The following is a 22863-nucleotide window of genomic DNA, read 5'->3' as shown; positions in this document are numbered from 1 at the left end:
CTCCGTGCACTCCAGACCAATGCCTTCCCCCATCCTCCTAAATGCTGTGTAGTCCCCACTGCGCCACTTCTGCGAATCCCCTAGCACGCCCTTTCATATGGTGGGGACTGCGCCTACACCCCACTGCATTCGCGCAGTCCCTCACTTGCGAACTTTGGGGGAGAGCTCTGACTAGCTCCGACTTCAATGATCAGCACCTGGAGGTGTTGGGGGCTGTTGAGGCCGGAAGAGCTCAAGGGTTCTGGACTGACCACTGCTTTTCGTTAAAATTTTTTCTCTCTCTATCCTCATGAACTTCGCATCAGAGAAGTTTGCATTTTTAATAATGTGAATTGAATATCAGGCTTGGGGTAACAAGTTTTTATTACAACTAGACTTTAACTGTTTAACTCTTTCGTTATGGCGGAAAGACGGCCGATTTTAAGTGCTTTCACAAAGTGTTTTTTTTTTTTTCTCTTGAGCTAGTGGACACATTTAGCTTTGCTATGCATGTAATTGTAGCTTATCGATTGCTCTTACAAACACGTACCACCAGTTTTGTGAAAGGTACAATTACTTACAGTTTAGTCAAATATTCAGAAAAAAAACGCACAAAAAGTATACACGCAACGTATATAGGCGATTGTAATGAGCCTAAAAATTATTCTAGGAATTCTAAGATATACAAATTGTTTCTACATTTCTTGGCTATGATTCAATATACGTATCAATGCTGTACACCAAGTTTTGTATTTTTGTGGGCCCGTCAAACTAGTGGGACTGACGGCTGTGCCACTCCTCGAAGCTACTCGAGTGTAAGTCGGTCATGCATCCAAGCACACATTTTTGTGTTCTGACACAAAATCCTTTTCACTTGAGTGGTAAAAAACTAGAAAAAAAAATCCAGCGCTCTTGAGAAGTGTCGCGCATCGCTCCATAGCGGTAATCTGACACGAGTGCCAGGCTATCATGAAGGTAATAACGCGATATGACGCAGCGCATTTGGCAAAATATCTGTACCGTACGTTGTCCAGACCCTACACATCAATGTAAAGCCGCAGTCGTCAGATAGGAAGCCTGTTTTGTTTGTAAATACAGCGGCGCCGTTTTCACACAACTCGCCACTACCGAGTGTTCAAATTTTACTCTTGGTGCGGTCTCTGCACACGAAATATCAACAAAACATAATAAAATCGAAAAATCAGTTGTCAATAAATACGCCAGGTGGTGGTAGTTGTCCGACAGACGCCGTTTTTAGCTTTCGCGGGACGTTTGAAATCATCGGAACTCAGTGTCCGATGGACACCATTTTCACAAAACAAGCCACTATCGCGGGTTCAAATTTCACTCTTGGTGCGGTCTCTGCACGTGAAATATCAACAAAACATACTAACATCGAAAAATGAGTTGTCAATAAATACGCCAGATGGCGTTAGTTGTTCACCAGGTGCCATTTTTAGCTTTCGCGGGATGTTTGAAATCATCGGACACCGGCGTCCGATGGCCTATGGCACCGTAGTGAGAGTTAATTTGGGCTCGGGTGTCGCCATCTCTGATTGGTGAGATTTGGGATATAAAGGCCGTTTTACAAAGTTTTCTTGGTATACATAAAGAATCACTTGCTGGTATCTGTAGATGCAATCCTCCTCTGCGCAGTGCTGTTGTAATAACGCCGTTCAATCCTAGGATTTGCTGCCACTACAAAACGAGGGCTTCAGCAGCAGGAGAATGAGGAAAGAGAGGTGCATGTCATAGTGAAGAGCTGCGTTCGCTTGGAGATTCACAAGGAGATTGAAATGCCAGCGAGATAGTCGCTGGGAGGTGGCAAAAAACTGGTCAGTGTTGAGAATAGCTGTGAATGCAAGGTGAGCTGGTGATTGGCCGAGTAAAAAGCACACAGATCAGCCCACACACCCTGTCAAACACAAATTTGAGTGTGTTCTGCAAGCTCGGATGACGTTTTGAACGCGCAGCGAAGTGATGGAATCTAGTGCCTCTTGGCCAGGATTGTAGTAAGGAAATAAGGTCGAAGTTTTAGAAAATAATTTTCTAAGCAATGCAAAAAAAAAATGCTGAGTAGTGTCAGCCAAATGTGCGTGAGGTTTCTTTGTGCAATACTGTATTGCAAATCGAGACGAGTATGTGATGGCGTAATCAAATGCCGAACTGTGCGATGGGCTGCATTGAAGTTCAACCAAACTGAATGAATACTCACTCTGGTCACATATATAATGCACAGAGTCCAGCGCCGCGCACAGTGCTGTCGGCACCTTGCGCGAGTCAGCAGAAACATAGCTCCAAAGAGGTAATAAACCCAGACTGAACAGCTTTGGTCATTCCCTCGTATTTGCTGCCCACCGAATCTCCACAGCATAAACTTAAAAAAAGAATCTAGCATTGATCATGAAATATAAAGCAGAACAGGAACACAAGTACGCAGCCAAGGTCAGCTAGTGCTGTTGACGTAATGTCTTGGAGAAAGCCCCTGTAGAGGAGCACCCCATAGGGATTCATAGGGTTGTTGGACAAGAGATTTTCTTGTTCTGTGTAGCTACTTTGCTTCTTATTGCGCTAAAATTTTTATCCACCGTGTTCCTAAAGGCCCTTGGGGTGGGGGGGTTACATACTACAAAGCACGTAATATTGTATTAATGTAACAAAAAAAACAAAAATAAAAACACAATCAAGGTTCAAGTTGAAAATGCAAGTATGCAGTCAAAGCATGAGAAATATTACAATGCAAAATGCAGTTCATAATAGCGGTGAAAAATAGACAAGACTATGAAAACAAGCGGTTCAAATGTTCAACAAGAATTGAATGTACAACGAATAAGCACAAAAAAAAAATGGAGCACACTTCCAGTACACTTCTCGAAAGAAGAAAAAAAAAACAGAAATTTTTAAGTAACATTTCAAAATTAGTTACACATTTTCTGTTTCATGCTTTCTCCTGCCATGTACACAAACGGGCTGACATGATGATGTTTCTGTATGTTACGATTTTTGAGGATTTTTTACCATTGCTGATGAGGCTACTGGGTGGGACACACTGTCTAAAGCGTCTTTTGGATAGATACTTCATGCATGTAACTGTCCAAGGGCACTTGTATTTATGTGCTTGACGGAGCTATAAGGCGAGACAGTGGTGGGGCAATGAATTAAAGCTAGTAAAACAGCATATTGGACTAGTTGGTGTTTCCTGAAGATAAGTGTGGTGTGCAAAGTTGTCACTAGAACAAGGAAAGGAGATACTTATAGCCCAACTGCTTACAATGTTTACTATTATTATTTTGAAGCGGTATTTATTTATTTATTTATTTAGATAAGTGCCCACAAACAGCATGTCGCCTTCAGCGTGGTGCACAGAAGAAACAAGGGAAAGGATAGAAAAGGGAGATGTGTACAATGGGGAACAAAGAGTATAGTAAAAATAACATCAATGGATCAAACATTATGAGGCTGACTCACACGATTCTACAACGCAAAAGAAGACACTCAGAACACACTCAGAAGATGTGTACCATAGCGAAAAAAGAGCATGAGAAATGAAAATAACCTGAATGGAACAAGCATTACATGGCTGACTCACCTGATTTTACAACACATAAGTACACACTCAGGCTTTAGATGAATTTTTAACAGCTTGCACAAAAGTGCTGTAACGATCAAAGATACTCAGATCAGGCACTTCAAGTGAGTTGTAAAGGAGTTGCATTCTCTGGACAGGACTTTTATGATTGACGTCAGGATAAAATAACCTACACCGCTACAACAGTATGCCAGGGCATGTTTGCGTGCAATATGCGTTGCTTTGTGGTGAAACCATGCTTAATGTGTAGGTTGTCGCAATGCTGTTGTGAACTTGTCTTAACCTTGTCCTGGCCAAATCAATGTTTTTGTTTTTTTTATCTGGACCTCATTACCCAAGGACGTGCAGGCATGTCCTGGAAACCTTGCTTCCAGGGAACTGGTTGCACATATATGGTTTTAATTAAAAAACAGTTCAGTGGTAAGCCTGTCCTACAATCCATGTTCATGAATTTAAAAATGTGATCATTTCAATTCAATTTATACTTGGGTCCAAAACAGGTTTCTTTTTATTAATTCTACTTCTGTAATTTAATATTGAAGAATTGTTTCAGCCCCTGCTTTCAGCATTCTCTGGAAAGCTGTTGCTGAATAAGTTTGCCTTCCATAAAAATGCAACTGCTGAGATTAACCCAGGGTTAATTTTTTTTTCTGCTGTAATTATTTTTTTCTGCTGCAGCACGGCTCTCCTGGAGAGCCGTGCTGCGCATGCGCGAGGATTGGATTGGAAATCGTTTTAGCAGCAGTAAGCATAATCAGCCACTCCTAGACAACCGGAAACCTAAGAATAACCAGCTGAACCTTAGCTCACGCTACGTATACCCTGGCATAGCCGAGCTAAGCCACTGCTAATTTTTTTTGTAGTAAATGTTACGCCTTGTGCACCATTCATTCACTCTGAATTCGTCCTAGGTCTGCCTGGAAGCTTAAAACTTGGCTTTATTCAGATTTATCTATACACGCTGCAGTCTTCGGGAAATAACCGTAGGAATGACAAAATGCCAGAAGACATGAACTTAGCGGGTAAGGCGAAGCCGCTCACATTAGAAGGACATTGGCCGATCTTGTACTGTGGGAAACAGCACATCGGCGACGCCGTAACAAATAATTTTCTATACATATCTGTGCAGTATGCTCTATGCCTAAAGGGACACTAGAGTGATTTGTAAACATTGTGCCATTACTTGCGCAAATTGAAGTCCTCTGTCCCTAGGCCATGTTTCGACCACACTCGCTGCGTTAGCGCGGCTTTATTGAGTTTAAAAATCAATTCGAAAGTGCGGTCCTCCTCTCTGCATCCTCCTTGTCGACTTCCCAGGACGTTTCGTATACGTCAAAACAAGATGGCTTGGCTTGACTGCGCTACCGCGCGCCTCGCCGACCCTCCGACAGTCAGTCGGCCCAGAGTTCATTCGGCCGGCGGCTAATTGCAATTTGTTCACTCAGTTGAAACGAAGCCACGGCACGTTTGTGGAATGTGCCATTAGTTTGTTAGTTGTAGACTATCAATCTTATTAAGTAGGTCCTCAAACACACGTGCGGTGGTTTGCTGACTGGTACACTAGCTGAAAATTGAAGGCCAATTAAAGGCGCCAGAAGTGTCAGCGAAGTTGATATTGGTACTAAGGAGTTAAATTCAACCGAAGCTTTTATTGTAAAGCGTAACACCAAGGTGCGGGAAGCACTTGTTGCGTTGGGGGAACTTACACAGCGGCCAGCAGCACGACCACAGATTTGCAATCGCTTTTACTGCCTAAGGAATGTGCTCGTCTTTGAGTCTCAACCATTGCTTACGCCTCGGCTAGTGAACATTACGTTTCTGAGCGGCGCTGGCAGGCTCACTTGGTGCATTCTACAGAGAACACGGCAGAAGCGCTGTATGCTGATTCCTGAGACACCGGGAATGTCCAACTGACATAACGTCGGATGCCAAGCAAGTTGTTGCACAGAACCGAAACTGGTTTGAATTTCAATCGACTACGCGTCACTGCTGTTAGCTGTTGCGGCCGCCGCTAATGTCGCGTGGTATTTTTTTTTTTTTTTCTTATCTCAGGCTTTAAAAAATGAATACTGCCTTATCGTCGATAAATGATAAAAGTGCATTTATTTGAACCAGTGTATGCAATGCAAACAAGAACACAAGTTTGACAAATTCGCTTCAGTTGTCTCCTTAATGCCATGAGTTGATAGAGCAGAAGTGAACTTCTTGCGGTATCAAGTTCTTTGTTTAAAAAATTTAAAACAAATGAAATCTGTTCTTCCTCCCATATCAACGTCTATTCGAAACTGCGATAAAGTTTGGCAGGTTTTGTAGTGCTTTCCCGTGCAACCCGTGTTTTTTCTTCGTTGCGTATTTAGCATTTCGATGTTTGCGCGAATCTTTCATTTTATGCTCAATTTCTGATCAAGATCTTCTATCGCTCCTAATTTGGCTATTTTTAACTGGATTAAAAACAAATTTAGTGAGTGCTAGACACCGTCGTTTGTTATGCGCCTCTTAGATTAGTACAGTCGGACCTCGTTATAACGGAGTAGTATTGGGACAGTAATATTTAGTTCGTTATATCCGATATCCGTTGTAACAGTAGAGCTAAAAATTGTTTAGACCAATCGGTAATCTGGCTCCAGCAGTAATCCTCGATACAAAAACGTATTATTTTAATCTTCGAACCTACTCTGAACGAGGTAACCCTTATCTTTCTCCATGTGGCATTTCAAGCTCAATGAACCAGAACATGAAACCCGTTTCATGTTCTGGTTACAACAGAACAAAGATAATTTGACAAAACAGGCCAGAGTTCTGAAACGGGGAATTTACAACAGAACAAAGATAATTTGACAAAACAGGCCAGAGTTCCTATTTTTTCAGTGAAGGATGTGATTTTTGTGCTGACTATTCACAGCACTGAGCGAGTTTTCCAGTGTCCACCAACAAAAGGGCCTTTTCCACTTCTGCAGTTTCGAACGCCGGGAGTTTTTCCATGTAAGCTTCTCAGCCTACTGGTCAAATATTTCTTCGTTATATTCGATACTACCCACGGCTCTTATTTTCACTTATAAATGAAGCGTTACCAATGTTCGTAATTACTTCGCTATAGCCGATAATTAGCTGTATCAATCAATGTTCGTTGTGACAAGGCTCAACTGTAGCTCCCGTCGTCGGCACACAGATAAAATTCTTGGTGCAGTTCCGCGGGATAGCGGCGTATTCTGCTTTCGTAACAATAAAAAGAAATCGAAGTAGGCGTTGTGCGCTATTTACTCAGTTGACTGACAGTCGTAAAAACATTTCCACGGGCCTCTTCATTTGCCATTTTGGACTGCTCAAAACTGTGTTGAGCGGACGAATAAAAGGCACCATATGATGCCACTCGATCTTTATGATCACAACTGCGCTGTTAGGCGTAATTCGAGGGCAAGGGCAGCCTGCACTAAGTAACGATGAATTTTTTTCACTAATTGTGCGAATTTCACTTAAAGCCGTCTGGAGGCTAAAAAAAAGGTCCATCCGAAGTTTGTCTCTTGGATGAAACTCATTGACCTGAGCACCACAAGATGCGCGGTATTCTAAAGTGGCAGCGCGGTCTTCGTCCCTTGCTGATCCTTTGGAGCGGGCGCAGCGGCCGTTGCGCTTATAAAACGCGAGCAGCGTTAGCATTCGGTGCTCGTTCGGAACGCGCACGCTAACGGCCAGGCGGTGACGCTCGCCGCGCTTTTTCCGTGCCCCTGCATTATTTGAACTAGCCTAATAGCTCCTTCCCTACAGCGAACCTCCCGTGGTCTTCCTGTTACTAACGCGTTGCGCAAGAACCACTCTCCTCGGGCGGCTGCGTAAACGTTACGTCGGTGCATGTTTTCGCCAGCACGTTGCGTGCCAGCAGCGCCACGTGGATGGCATCACGCCGGAGGGGGGGAGGTTCAGAAACTTCCACGGGTTGAGAGACGCCGTGGCAATGAAAGACGTCGTGGTCAGACTCGTTATACGTTCTACGAAACGGCCGGATAACTAGTTGCTGCCGTTCATTTGAGCGCTTAGTGGACTAGCTTCGACTAGAAGTCGCTGCTTCCCATGCGCGATATCGGGCTTCGAAGGTCCGGCAATTTTGTTGTGTCCAGCAGCTTCTTGCAAGAGAGAGGCCTTTATTTGGACCGAAAATTTTGAGCGTCCGCGATCGGATTCGCCGATGAACGCGTTGGCCAGTCGCTGTTTTGTCGTCTTGTGCGTCAGAAAGGAATTCGTATTGCGCAGAATTTCATTTACAGGGCATTCCTAGTATGACCGCGAACTGCTCCAGCCATTGGGACGAGCAAAAAGGGAGATCACGTACGACGGCTGTGATAGCAGCGCGTCACGTGCGAATACGGCGCAGCGCGAAGTCGTGCACGGTGCGTTCGTTTTTGCGGAAAGCAGTGCGGGAGTATTGGGTCTCTCTTGTTTGCCTGCCAAGAGCAGTTCTGAGCAGTTATTGGACGATCCACAATGTTCTCGCAGTGGATTTCTATTCGCAATGGAGCCGTTCTGAGCAGTAGTACAAAATGACAAATCAAAGGAACAACTCCTTTTTCTTTTGGCTAGATGCGGAAAATGTGCCAATTTTTGTGATAGTTTTGATTTCTGGCAAAGTAAGCACACGAAACTGGGGTTCATTTAAGTTTAATTATTTTTTTAGTTCTTTATCCGATGCTGAAAATTTGGTTCCCTGGTGGCCGCCGTGGCCCAACGATGCGTATAACTTAACCCCATAACTCTTTGTAAAGAAATGACATTTGTACGCGCCCACGATTTGTGATCAGAATGTGAAATTCGGGAATGAAGTGGCCCAGTCAATGCGCGGAATGAAATTGGTGCTCTTAAGCGCGTAATGAGCTATGACTCACGGGTAAAATTAACGCAGCATTGCGGAGGACACGGCGGTGACGCCACTCGAGAAGTTGTGCGATAACACGCGTTGACCGAGCGAAGACGTTCCGGACGCTGGGTGGAATTAAATTGTTCGGAAACTGCTGATCCCAAGTCATGTGAAAGAGCGACAGAGACGGGCTTGAATTTTGCAGCGTTCGTTTCATACCGTCATTATTGGCATCGAGTCTCTCTTAAGACCCGTTTCGCGTGGTCACCGTTTTCTTACGAGTGATCTGGCCACCCCAGCGTACGAGTGCTTTCTGCCTCCTGTGGCTTGAGGTCGTGGCTCCGAGCGTTGAATTCGCGTTCTTGCGCAACGAACCAGAGCTTAGATGCGAAGCTCCCGGAACTGCCCGTTTCCTCGCGCTGTTACGCGTGTTCTTTTTACGTGGCTCGCGGGTGGCACTTCTTACGCGTGAGCCGCTTTCTTCATTCGGCGGTGTCCTCCTCCCTCCACCCCCCTTTCGCGATTCCGCAATTTTCAGTTTCGCCAGCACCGAGACAAGCCGCTGCCGTGTGTGCCCGCTCCCCCGTCTCCCACAAAGCCTTACGTGCGGGGAAACGGTCCGGGGTCGGGGCCGTAGTATCTTTGGGCTCCATGTTCCCACGGCGCCTCCCCCCTCCACTACTCATTCTGCCTTCTCCCTCGGGAGCTGCTGCGCCTTATTGATCGATTTTTGTTACCCTTTCCCCCGGCTGCGCGTTACGACGAAGCGGCGCCTCCTCTCCCGTTTCATTTCTTCTCCCTCGGCCGGCACCAACACCGCTTCCATTTCGAAACTCGCTCGCTCCTTTTGCATCAGCCGCCGCCGCCGCGGTGGTGGTGTCGGTAGGGGGAGTGGGGGAATGCTTGTAGCGTTTTCACAAGCCCCCGCCGCTTTTACAGCCGCCGGCTCGCGGCGTGCCCCCCCTCGTCCTCTTCGTCGCCACTTCGACGTGGCCCGTCGCGCGGCCTCTTCCCCCTCCCCCCGTCTTTTTGTTTTTGCCCGCGCGCTGCTAAGCCAGCCCCGTCTCCTCCCTGTCCCCTCTCGCCCCGGCCAGCAGCATTTACCCGCGCGGCGCCTTGGCGTGCGTACCGCCATCCTCCCTCCACCCGTGCGTGCTCGTCCGCCCCGGCCTACGCTTTAATCGGCTGCCATTAAAATGGCCTACAGGCTCGGTACGTGCTCTCGCTTGGCGCGCTTTTGTCCGCGCGCCCGGGTCCGCTGTCCGTCCGTTTTTCGCGCGCACAGTGTAGTCCGCGCTGCCAAGCCAGCCCTCGGCTCGCGCTGGGTTTCTGGGCGGGAGAGGGCTGGAACGCCGGGAGGAGGCATCTTCCCGCTGCTGGCGCGGGGGATTTGGAACGCCGCCGCCTTTTCCCTTTCCCCCGCGGATTTGTGGCGAAGAGGGAACTGCGCTCCCTGGCGCCCATTGCTCCTCGTGGAGCCAGGATGGGTTGGCCGTGCTGCGCGTAGTTGGGGAATGCGGCCATTGACTGCCTGCTGCTGCCGGAGGTGTCCTGTGACGCCCGTAGTTTTGTCTCGCGGCTGTTAGGGGAGCACTGTCTCACCATGATGCTCGGTGAGTGGTTGTTGTGTGTCCTCCCCTGGCCAGCAGTGGAGGCGATCTCTTCCAGGGCGGGAGAAGCGACAGAGACGCGTAGCTGCCCAGCGCGCATGCCTCCCTAGTGTGCTCATTCATTGGCCCCAGTGTGGTGTGTGTGTGTTGGTGGTGGGAGGGCCCAGTCCGGTCATGTGCTTGCTGCTTTCTCCAACCCCTGTCGTTTGTGTGTACCCAGCCGGAAGTCGCGGGAAGTACTTTGGGCAGCAGCTTGATGATTGGCGCCAGAACAGCGAGCTATACTCGAAAAAAGGTGAATAGGGCTGGCCGCCTCTCTCTCTCTCTTTCTCAAACTTTTGTGCTTTCCGTGTGCAGTGTGTGTGCGTGTTCCTGCAATGCCCGGGAGCAACCAGCTGATTCCCCATTGACGGGCAACCTCTTTTCCATGATGCGTGTTCAGGCTGCGGGTTTAACTCGGGTTGTTCAGTGTCAAGAAGTCTCTTCCTTGCTCTACGAGTGTCGAGAACGTTTTTAGGCCAGGCATCGTTTAAGGTGTTTTATTGTCCCGTTTACCGTTGAGTGAAGGGCAACAGTATTACTGTCCCTCTAAGTGTCCGAGGATTAATCTTTGGTGCTAGGACAGTCCTTCGCTGCCACATTCCGGTCGCTTGGCCAAGACAGTTGTGTCCAGCGGGCAGTTGTAGGAAGTAACGTATTAATGGGCACTTTGTGTGTGCCGTGCAGCGTGCTTGATCAAAGCTGACCGGGTAGACGTGTAGGTGAAGATGTTGTCGATGTGCCTTGCTCGTTTGGTCGATTTAACACGTGTCAACCTGTTCTTTTCCTCCCCCCCTCTTGCCACCCACCAGCGGACTACGACTACCACCACGCGATGGCGCAGCACGCGGCCGTGGTGTCGGCCGCAGGCGGGGGCCAGCTGCACCCGGCCATGGCACAGCTTCCCATGCTGCCCACTGGGCTGAACCTGTCGATGGGCTCGGCCGCCAACATGGCGGCCAACATGGCGGCCGCAGCGGGGCTCCAGATGTCCCAGCTGACGGCCAGCGCAAACTCGACCTCGTCCTCCTCCTCGGGGGGCGGCGGGGGCGGAGGAGGGGGAGGCTCGGCGGCGGCCCTGCACCACCACCATCACCACCACCACCAGCACCTGCAGCACCAGCATGGCAACGCCCCCGCGGCGCACCAGCAGGCGCTGCACCACCAGCACCAGCACCACCACCACGTGGGCTACATGGGCCACATGGGCGCCGGTGCTGCGGTGGTGGGGCCGGGCGGCAAGCTCAAGCACAAGAAGCCCAAGGTGAACAAGGACGGCGTGCCGGCCCCCAAGCGCGCCACCACGGCCTACATCACTTTTACCCAGTGGTACCGGGAAGAGATGAAGAAGTCGGGCAGGCAGATACCCCGGGTGAGTCTCTCTCTCTCCTCATTCCACCGCACGGTGCAGTTGTGGTTCCGGGCTGGTCACGCCATGTTTGAGCTGGTCTTGCCGCTCAATCCAGTAACTAGCTCATACACTGACCCCTGGGCGACACTCATTGCTGTGGATAGAAGCCCCCGCACAAACGGTGGCGAGACTTCACTGCCACTTTGTGCAGGAAGGCAGTTCGAGCTGCTTCCAGTTTCCAAAGATTGGGGAGTGGTTGTGTGGAGTAGATGACGATGTTTGGAACATCAATGTATTCTAGGGACAATGTACAGTTGATGTTCAGCAGTCCTGCTACGATCTTGTTTAATCAAAATGTAGCTGCCTTCGCGTGAAGTTAGATGGGCACATTTGCATTGCCTACTTTGTTCATGCGTGACAAGAGGGGTCAAGCACCAAAAAACAGCCAACTATGATGCTGTCGTATGCCAAATGGTGTTGTCCTACAGGAACCACAACCTGATTTAAAGGCTCTGAGCTTTGGGACTGGTGTGCTGCCTTTCTGCGGCTTGCACTGGATGGTTGATGGACACAGAAGTTTGCTGTCTCCTTCGAGCATTAGGGAGCGAAAGTTAGAAAGTTACAAGATAATGAAATAAATGTCTTCAAGAATAGACGGAAATCCACCGATTTTGGAGAATAGCTGTAAGGTTAATTATCGCTGCGTCTGAAGGTATATGCATGCAGCGCACAAACGGAGAAAGGCATTGCTGTATGCGTGGTTCCGTCCACAGCCCAAGCTTTCCTTGTTTTATTTAGTCTCTGCAGTCTGTTTTCCATCTGGCGACCTTTGTTATAAGCTCGCCTGAGGACAAGCCTGAGAGGCGCAAAAGCTTTAAAGATGTGTTAACTTTGTCGCATTGCACTTACAAAAGTGGCTTATGTACTGTCATGACAACTGTGGCGAGGCTATTGGTCACACTCTGAGGTGCGACATTGAGAAGCATATTAACCGATTTGCCACAGAATGAAAGTAGCACGACCATGTCAGTGAACACGACTTACTGAGGCATTTTAGAAAGTCTCGGGGCCATGGAGTCAGTCAGCACCACTTCACACGCCCGCTTCAGGGTGCTAGTGTGGGACACACACGTGGCGTATGTACAGAAGGATTTTGCCCCCCTCCAGTTGCATCAGAAATATTTGCAGTCTCCTAAGCCACACATTATGCTCTTTGCCAGCAGTGCCGTTGCCTTGTATAAATAGTGTCATCCTCCGACGCCTTGAAGACAAGGAATGACAGCCTTGATGTGGCAGATAGCTGTGGTGACAAGGCAACACACCGCTGCTTTCTTCACATGCAGCTAGAGGGCTTTCAGTGCAGCGCTCGAAGCCTGTTGTCTACCATTAGTAAGGGGACTTTACTGGTCTCGCAGGACACTACGGGTTCTTGCTCCGCGCAGTCAAACTCTCTGGGCAAACCACTGGGCCAATCAAGTTGTCCAGTGCTCCTAGAAATGGGGATGGCTCAAGTTGCCGGTTATCGCGGAGGAAACCGTTACACATGCAGTGGCCTTAAGTTGTAAGCTCTAGTATACAAGTTGCTCTTGAAGGTGGCACATTATAGTTGATTGTGCATTGGGTCTCGCTCTGTTGCTGTGTGTCCATTGGCCTTGCCACCAGAAAAGAAGGGAGTGGGGCAGTTTGCCAATTCTAACTGCAGTTGGTGCAATACAACTGACTTCCAGTGCATTGGCCAATCCATAAATTCTGCAGCTGGGACGTCATTGCGCAACTGGGGCTTGAAAGTACCTGGTGTACGGCATCTTTTCTTTTCCTGGTTATCATATTATGACTGGCCTGGCGTGGCTGTTATCATGGTTGCAACAGGTGCACCAATTGTGCCATTCAGACGCAATGTCAAATTTTTGAGCCAAGCTGCACCGAAAAAAAAATATCAGCGTTGCAACAGGTGCACCAATTGTGCCATTCAGACGCAATGTCAAATTTTTGAGCCAAGCTGCACCGAAAAAAAAATATCAGCGTTGCAACAGGTGCACCAATTGTGCCATTCAGACACAATGTCAAATTTTTGAGCCAAGTTGCACCGAAAAAAAAAAACAAAACATGAAATTTGTTTAAATTGCACGGAAATGCCCTACTATAGGGGAAAAATCTGTTTCACGAACTTAGCCGGGAATAAAGGGCACGTTAGCAATATACCCGAAGGTGATACGTGATCCAATCCAGTAGCACAGACACCGCTTTATATATGCAGTCCATACTAGCCTGTGACACCTATGCCTCCTCTAGTTCACTGGCAAAAAGACGACGAGGGGACGTTAGTTTACTGTAGCACTGTGCTTATCCCTAAAGCAAAGTTGCTCTAAAGCATTATTAAAAGACTTCAGTGCAGACAAGTGCTGGCTTGTTGCCAGTATATATCCAATGGAAACATTTGCCATTAGACACCGTCATTTCACTGTGCAGTGGGGCACTCTTGCACGAATGTCATTACTGCGTACCAATTTTGAATATATTAACTGCTGAAATGCAGAGACTAGTCGACTAATGACTTTCACTTGGGCGTGAGTGCTGTGACCCTCTACCGACAACCCAATCTCGATAAACATCTTCAGCTATCTGCTCGGAAGTGCATGGGCATATTGCCGTTTGCGCATCTGTAAACAACCACATGCGTTTATTAGGCAACAACCCAAATGTGGTGTTCGCTGCTGCCTCCTCAGAAGACGTGACTGCCGAAGTGCACCGCAGAGACACGGAGCACGCGTCGCTTGCAGTAACGAAAGCAGCTCATATCCATGCACGCGGTCGTGAGCAGAGCGGTTGCGAATTCTTCCACGGCAAATGCGCTGGTCCAGGCACATCCAGCAAGAGCCCGGACGCTGATGCTGGGAGCTTAGTAGGCGATGTGCTGCACAAAACTAACAAACGGTCAGAAGCCTTGAGGAGATTCTTCAGTAGCTTAGCAAACTAAAAACATGTTGAAGGCAAAATATTGATGCAATACCAATGACAGCTACACAAGTCATTTATCTGCTGCTACTTGCCATCTGGTGGTATTGAAGAACAGTTAGTCGTATTTTATTTTAGTGATGCCTGGTGCTGCTTAGGTGGAAAAGCTACTTGCTGTGCAGTTAGGTTAGGACTGGCCATTTACCCTCATGTACAAATAAAAATACCATTTGCAGTTTTTGTAACATTCTCATACCTGCCAGGTTTCCCGACTTTTCCGGGAGACTCCAGAATTTTCATGGTTTTGTACGATTGTACGACCGAAACAAAAATCTCCCGAAAATGCACCCGTCTTCGGCGTAATCGTTTTCCCAGTATGGCCACAATGCGCCGGAGGTATACCTGACAATCCAACCCGACACCATTTGGCATCGTTATCAGTGAAGTGCTTAAAAAGTGTAGTCGGCCATGTGCAGACGGTGAACCTGTTCGTCCCATTGTTAGTTTACTGTTTATAGAAACGCAGCGCCGCCGCAACTTTCATTTACGCACGAGCACGGCCATTCAGAAGGTTTAGCAAGTCTCCAGTGGTGTAGCTTGTTGTTAGTTTAGACGAAACAACGAAACAGTTCAGTTCCTGCTGTTTTGTATTGCGCTTGCAGTATGTACTATTTCCAGGACTTTCTGAAAAGGGCGGCATTAGCAATGTCGAACATTTAAGTGGTGTACCTTGTTGGTAGTTTGGGCGAAGAAACAGTTCATTTCTTGCTATCTTGTAAGTAAATAAAAAAATGTGTGTAAAGTTACCCATTCTGTTGTTGCCCCCCCCCGTAAGATCTCCCTAATGCCATCCCGGCAAATCTGGCAGGTATGCATTCTCTTTCTTTGCTTGATCCTTGACCTTGCAAACGGATTACGCATTTAGAATAACTTCCTTTAAGTTGGCACTAATACACACCGTGCCTTGCAGCTTTCGGCAGGATTTGTTGATCACTTTTGCTGGACCCTGTCCCCTGAAGCTAAACATGTGTGCACTGGCGTTAAATTGTTTGCACTTTTGTAATAAACTGTTTCATATTTGGGATTAGCTGCTCCAAAACGGAGGTATTTTTCTGCTGTAACCTGCCTCAAATTTGGAATTTCTTGCTCCAAAACCAAGATTTTGCTGCTCCAAAAAGTTGCTTCTGCTGATATTCAGTTTTTCTAAAAGCACCCCTGGAAAAATGCCCCTGTAAGCTTGATAAGTGCGAGGATATTACAGGTTGACCTCTCCTCTAGAGCCGTTCGATCTGCTTGCGTTTAGCTAGAGGTGTGCAACTGCGGTGGGTGTTCCACGAAAAACGAGGGACACAAGCAGAACGCTTAAGGGGTGTTTCGGCGTATTTTGTGGCCATTCCTGGATGGTTGCCCCAGGGATTCCCTCGAGCAAGTCGCGTTCGCCTCGTTTCGTTGCGAGCCGACGCGCCTTGGCGCACAGCTGCCGCAGACCCCGCGCGCGCGCATGCTGCTGCTGCTGTCATCCATCACTGGCGGCCGCGATGCGACGGCATTGTGTAGCGTCTTGCAGCCGGCGTTCGCGATCTGTCTCTCGTCCCTTTGTTTTCTCGTTTTAGAGGCAGCAGCAGCGCGGCGCCAATCGCATTCCGAGCCACTGACGAGCTCGTTCTCGAGGCAATTAATCAGTGCGCCCGCGTGTTGATTGACAGCCGCTGCTACTCGAGGAGGCAGTCGCCGGTTTTCCCACGAAGGGCCGGTTTGCCCACTTTTATTCGTCAGATTTCGACCGATTGCTGCCCCGAGATCGTCATGGAACGTCCGCACGCGATTGCTCGCTGTGCGCGAGCTTGCGTAAACAAAATGCCGGCGGAGCCCCAGGAGCTGTTATTTTCCGTAAGTGTGAATAAGAACGCGGGGGTAATTGCCAGGCGGCGAGGCCCTCGACGTGACGTCACCGCTGCGCGCGGCAATCCCCGCGGCGTCCGCGGACGGTAGCGGGTAGGCAGTCACCTGCGCGTTCCGCCGCCCTTCGACGCCTGCGTGCGCGTGGCGTATCGGCCGCGCCGCGTGATAATCTGAATGAGCGGCGCTTTCTTCGCCCGAGGAACGGGAGCGTCTCGTACTACGTCCGTCTTCCCCGTCGTAGTAGCAGCGGCACACGTCGTCGCTTTATCCCCTCTGCTTTCTCCCCCGTGGTGGTCGCGTGTTCCGAAAGGCAGCGCGTGGCGGCGGGCGAGCATCGTGTGTGTGTGTGTGGAGCGTCGGCAGCTGCTGCGGGCTTGGCACCGCCGAGCTAGCGCTTGGAGGAACATGGTCGCCGCCGCTCGAGGGGGGGGGGGGGGCAGCGCAGGGAGCAGCGACACGGCCCCCTCTCTTTGGGAGCTACTTTTTTGCCCGGCCGCTTCAACCGGCTCGGCCGACTTGCTCCCTCCCTCCCTCCCTTCGGTTTTTCTTCGTCTTTCCGCGCTGTTGTTGGTGGTCCTTTTCTTTTCTTCCCTCTGTTTTTGTTTCTCGGCGGGGCCCTGCCGGACGATTCCCGGGAGCTTTCTTTGTTCGGATCGCGCGACGACTTCCGCGAGCGGGCGAGGGGGCCGTTCTCTTCGAGAAACCTGCTGCTGCTGCTGCTGCTCCCTCTCCGTGGCGGCCGAAACGTGTTCTCCGCGCGCGCGAGTGGAGTGGTTGCTTTTTCTCTTGTTTTATGGGCCCGCCTTTTTATTGCCTTCAATTTTTTTTTTTCTTCCCGCCGCTGCATCAAGATTGTCTGACCTTGAAGGCAGGCCTGCTCGAGAGCGCTGGCTGCTGCGGCCGGGTGGCGGAGGGGCGCAGTCGGCGGCAGCCTGGTCTGCTTTTTCGACACCCCCTCCCCCCCGCGGGGTCTCGTGGGAACAATGTGGCCCCAGCAGGCGACCGGCCGCCCCGAGGTCCTCTTGTACGAGTGGCCGCACAGCGACGCGGGACAGATAACGGGACGTGTATCGGCCCGCCCGATGTGCTCGCATTCGTGCGCAGCCGGAGGAGCTGTTTAAAAAATAGAGAGAGGGAAACCTACGTCCAATTGATGGCAGCGGAGCGATTTCATTTGTGCGGCTAATATTGTTGAACTGCATTCGCGTCACAACAAGACGCCGGTTAGTGTGCACGCGGTCAGGACGCGTGCTTTGTCCGCCTGGTCGGTCACTGAATCTATTTCTGTTACGTAAACTCATTGGGGAGTTGGAAGCGCCCCGTGCCAGGCTATATTGTCACCTGCTATGTTCACCGCCAAATGTGGCCTCGTGACGATGGGGGTGGCCGGACCCGCAGGAGTACGGTGATGGGAACCTAGATGTTGCATTGCATACTCGCTCGCCCACCCGCTCGAAACGGTGGCGGCCCCATCTTATATCGAAGGCGAGACCTCGGACTATGAGGTTGTTTTCCGTCGTGGGGCCATTGTAAAACGTTGTATTTTTGTCCCACGGCTTCCAGAACGGTAGTGTTGCCTAAGGGCAACGTTCTTGGCAATACATACACGGGGACAAGTCCCGTTTTTTTTAGTTTTTTTTTTTTTTTGCTGCTCACGTGACCGGCTGTGACTCCGCGAGATGGAAGCTGTGGTCGGAACGTCTTATTTTTGTCTCGATACCTCCGTTTTATGCGGTTGGAAAGGGGGGGGGGGGGGTGGCTCAAGGGAAGCTATTGGTGTCTTTCAATCGCTTGGAACACCGCGGCGCGATATTCGAGTGTTCGGAGAGAGTGGTCGCAGCATCCCGCGCCGGATCGCGTGCTCGGGACGACCGTGGTCACGGATCGGAGTACTTTCGCATTGGAATACCTTCGTCGCAATTATCGAGGCACATTGGCATCGTGCTTGTCGTGGTTTGCGTTTCAAGGAGGCACGTTGACATTGTTTCTCGCAGCTAGGTTTTGAGGCAGGAGATACGTTCGGTTCCTTTCCGCCGTACGAATTTTCTCCTCGGCGAGCTGTCGAGGCGGCGAAGGCGACATTGGGCCTCCTCGATTTACCAGTCCTGGACGGTCCGCGGGCAGTCCGAGGACTGCGTTCGGACTGGAAGCCCCATAGGAATGCATGGGAAAATCGCATGGAAAATGAGCGCCGGATCGCGTCTCGGGCAGTCCGCGGACGATCCGGGACTGATAACCGAGGAAGCCCATTGTTTATCTGCGCGCGTTCTGCTGCACAGTGGCGCGTCCCACGATCGGCGCGTGCCCGCGGGAAAGCCGGTGGCGTGTGCGTGTAATGGTTCTGAATGTGCAGATATACCGCGTTGCGAAACAGGCACGCACGCGGCGGCGGCGGCGTTGATGCACCCGTGTCGATTCGCATGCGCGCGCTCTGGCGCGTGCCCATCCTAGTGGAAAGGCTCATCCGACGGGACGACCGGAACGGCGCCGATGAAGCGGCCGTGGCCACTGCTGCACCTGCGTCTCGCTTCGCGACGTGTAGCCGAGGTTCGCTTTCAGCGGTGCGCGCCCCGTGGTCAGGGGCTGCGTCGCGAGAATGCTAGCTTAGGCTCTTGATATATTCGGCACACGCTCATGTACGGTATCACTCTGTCAAAGCGGCGGATTCGAATATCACCGCGCGCGCGCGTTTTGAAAGGAGATTGCCATAAATAAGCTATGATATCGCCTGCATTGTTTTTTCACGTAGTTTATTTGTCGTCACGGCAGTAGTTTATGAGCACATGGAGTCCACTAAATCAGGGAAACGGCTCGTGCCATGTTCAAAAGACACAGTAATGCACTACTTGCGGCGCGCGGTGTAACATCTGGCTGCGGTGACGAGGCACAGCGCGTTCTTAACTTGTACCCGATTATAGTGCGCTACTGCCTGGCACGGTAGCCTGGCGATTCCGTGGCAGCAGTCGGAGCGGTACTGCTTGGAACTAACTTACGGGAGGGCTCACAGCGCATTGTATTTGCCGTCACTGCCGGCGGCCTAGCTCGCGCACCGGTGTTAGAGCCGAGAGGCGGCTGCTGAACGCAGTTTCGAGGGCGAATTCCAGGGAGATGTATTTGCACAGTGAACGGCAGGTCCTTGCTCTCAAACTCCGTCGTTGCCGACTTCAGTGTGGACATGCCAGGCCGACTGACCGCGGGCGCTACGATGTCGGCTTGTACTCGGCGGAAGGCTAGGGATTATAAATGTGAATTTCTTTGTCAGCTGCTGTCGCGTCGCTGCAGGTTATAAATATCTGCATCCCGTGGGGGGAGAATGCGATTAATGGGGGGTGAAACGGGCAGCGCAGGTGCCTCGCGATTCGTCGTACAGCGGGCAGTTTTGAATACCGACGCCCTAGGCGCGGGTTCCCTCGGCGTCCTCCGATGCAACAACGCGAGGGAAGGGGGGCATCATTTGTCAAGCTCGTTAACCATCGCCGCTCGGCCAGCGCGAGGAAGAGGCCGCGTTCTGAAGCGAGGCGAAGAACGGTTATGCATAGCAGTAGAGATCTGCGTGCTAGCCAGGAGCAGCGGCGCTACGCCGCGCTAGCGCGCGCCTCTAAACTCGCCGTCGTTTTCCTTTTTTATTCCCCCCCTCTTCGGAGCGGTTCTGCGCTACTGCCGCACCCTCGCCCCGTGGTTCGGCGCCATGCTGCAGCCTCTTACGCGAATATTGTTAATTTTTTTGCTCCCTTCCCCACCACTACGCACCAGCGCGGCAGCGGTGGCAATCGATGAACGCCGGGTGACGTCAGCGGAGCAAACAAGACGCAGCTGAGGAGGAGGGTGCGATCACGTGATGCGGGGGGGGGGGGTGTAAAAGGCGCCTGGAAGATGGAAGTGGGGGGTGGGGGGTCGCCTTTGTGAAGGGGGGTCATTTGCATCCCCGGCTCTGTGGAGGAGAGACGCGGTCGCCGCGGAAGCCGCTCGATGGACACACATCGAGAGAGGAAATATATACGCAAGTTCTCGTAGGTCGCCGCCGCTGCCCGGGGGTTTTACGGTGTGATGTGCGCCAGCTAGGACAGCTCGAAATCTCTGCACCGTCCGGCTGCTTATCGCGGCAGACATTGAAGACTGCCGTCCCACATGGTTTCTGGCAGCCGTGCGGGACTTGTTTGTGCAAAACCTTTCTGTCACTACGTGAGCAGTAGGCATGTGGACAAATTTTTTGCGATGCTATTCATTTTCGTGTCCATAGCGAGCGATGGAAGAACTCAGAACGGCATATCGGGGGCGTTGCGATGGATATGAGTCGAAGCGCGGTTCGCCAGCTGCCGTGACGGGTCTCCCACTTGTACGCTTTGTCGAATCGAGTCTGCAGTCAGTGCAGAGGAGGGAATGGGATGGGGACGCCGAAATTCCCGTAAGCTGGTGGGCAGCTGAAGGAGCGACAATGCCGCTGCTAAAGCGGACAAACGCGACGGCTGGGGCGGTTAGGCCCCTAATCACGGTGTGTACGAGGAAGACGCGGGTTTTTTGAAATAAAAGCAAGTCTTGTGCATCAGGGCAAGCCTCAAGTACGTGAGGGAGAGGGACAGGATGCTCACACATTCTTAAATGTCCATTAACAGATATTCAGTTAATTTCTATTTATTCATTTTTTCGCGCATTTGACACGGCTCCAATTCGCGAACTTCGTGCTACGTTTCGGAAAGTTGCAACGGAGAGAGCGAAAGCGAAGGCCTGCTCCAGCCGGCGGCGCAAAAAACGCTATTGGTCTAATGGCGGACGTCGCTCGCCGCCGCAATACATTCTCGTCAACTCAAAATTGTTCGTAGCTCGGAAATTCCTCGCAACGCTTCTTCAAGCAATTAATTAGGACGCGCCTGCCAAATTTTCAAGTTTCGCGTTGTAACTGAACGTATGCAGCGACCGGCCGTGTTCCGAGATCGTGGCTGGGATTATCATGGCTACCCCACCGCGGCGGCTCAGTTACAGTAACGAACTGGAATGCAGCTCAGCGCCTAAAGCTTTGGTGCTGCTGAGCGCAAGGACGCGGGTTCGAACCCTGCCGCGTTGGCTGCTTTTCCGGTGAAGGCGAAACCGCCCGTGTGTCCGTTTCGGCGCACGTAAAAGATCCCCAGGTGGTTGGTCGAAAGTAATCCGAGCCTTACACTACGGCGCGCAACCCGGGCGTAGCTTCGGTGCTTTAATAAACCCAATTTGGACCCGTTTTTTTTTTTAATTTAACTTTGCGTAGCTTGGTGGTTTCGGTTACAGAAATCTTCACTTGATGGATGTGATCATTTTTAGAATGATGCGACGTCCAGCATGTCCGTTTTTTTTTTTTTCTTTTTTCATCCAGTCTCTGCTAATAAGCTCCCAGTTCGCAACCCGCGCGAGGCTTGGTACTGACGCTAGGACTTCACCAACGGACGGGAAAGTAGTGCGGAAAGACAACGGGTGCATATGCAGGAGTAAGCGCTGTTTTCCCGAAGACAGAATCCGTCTTTCGTAATTCGCTGCGCGCTTCTGCAAGCATTGCGGCATTATGTGCCAAGTGTCCGCACGGTCCGACAAAATGGGATGGCAACGGTAGTTCCCTCAGCGTCTCATCGCGGCAGCCGGCTGTCCCTCCGCGCTGCGCAAAGAGCGCGTTATTTCGAGTATTTTGATCGTGACGCCGGTCATTTCCGTAATTTTTCGGATTTACAGACTACTGCATGGCCGGCAAACATATTTGATAAAAATGCAGACGATGTCACGCATTAAGCGCAGCCTCGTTTCAAAACGCCCGCGTTGACGTACGCGTCCGTCGCTTCTGCGTAGTGATACGATCGTAGGCTATTGCCGTTCTGAACTTGTACCGCAATATAGCACCTGTCTTCTCCCTGTACGAAGGGAGGGTTCGGGATCCGACGTTTTGTTCCGGCCATCCCTGTAGTTAGTTGAGTAGTGGTAATCTGTCGTCCGCAACGAAGCCCCCCCCCCCCCCCCCCCCCCTTTTTTTTTTCTCCTCAACGCGGCGGCGTGTCTTGACCCGGGCTCCTCGGTTCTCCCTTGGGTTCGAACGTGCCCTCGTTTCCCCCTTCCCACGCAGTCGTTAAAACAGTATCGTTGCGCGCATGCGCGCTGCTGCTCTGGAGTCTTTGGGCCCCCTCCCCACTCCTGCTACGGCTGCCCGTCGGCTCCGCTTAGTTCCTTCATCCATATTTCCCTGCGCGATTGCGTCCCTCGCAGTATTGTTTCAAACGTGCCCTCCCTCCCTGGCGAACGGCGTCTGCCCCCTCCCGATTCGGTGTTTTTCGGTTTTTCTCTAACGTTTTCGGGCGGGCCCGCTCTGTGAACGCGGTGGGGAGGGCGGCACCATTTCTCACTCCGGGCTGTGGGTCGTCGGAGACGCCGTCATTCGGTGGTGGGGTTGGGGATCTGGGGACTGTGAGCACTAGGGAAAAGATCCGAGAGCTTCCCGATTTCGGCTGGCCGCCGTAGTAGCCGCAGTTTTGAGAGACGGTCGCCCGCTGTTGGCGGTACATTCCTCGAGAAACTCTTTCCTCCGCGAGGGAAACGCTTTGGCGGGCAATCTTTTGCGCTGAATGTGGCCTTC

The 22863-nt window shown here is 50.9% G+C and overlaps 1 protein-coding gene across 8 annotated transcripts in view; it reads left to right on the top strand.

Annotated features, from left to right (window-relative positions):
• The window catches only part of LOC144152688 (uncharacterized), a 57991-nt gene that overhangs the window by 11781 nt on the left and 23347 nt on the right, over positions 1-22863 (top strand). For 2 of the 8 annotated variants that reach the window (XM_077684076.1, XM_077684082.1), the window contains 2 exons: positions 10248-10322; positions 10879-11438. In XM_077684076.1, the coding sequence (XP_077540202.1) occupies positions 10248-10322; positions 10879-11438 (635 nt within the window). Of the gene's footprint in view, positions 1-9287; positions 9630-9747; positions 10031-10247; positions 10323-10878; positions 11439-22863 lie in introns of those variants that run through there. The other 6 variants (XM_077684077.1, XM_077684078.1, XM_077684074.1 and 3 more) reach the window with 6 other exon arrangements.

This window comes from Haemaphysalis longicornis, unplaced genomic scaffold (assembly GCF_048455015.1).
Source record: "Haemaphysalis longicornis isolate Haplotype H1 unplaced genomic scaffold, Haemaphysalis longicornis Haplotype H1 scaffold_9, whole genome shotgun sequence".
NCBI lineage: Eukaryota > Metazoa > Arthropoda > Arachnida > Ixodida > Ixodidae > Haemaphysalis > Haemaphysalis longicornis.
The sequence above is the reverse complement of the archived record's forward strand: the minus strand, read 5'-3'. Positions and strand labels throughout refer to the sequence as shown.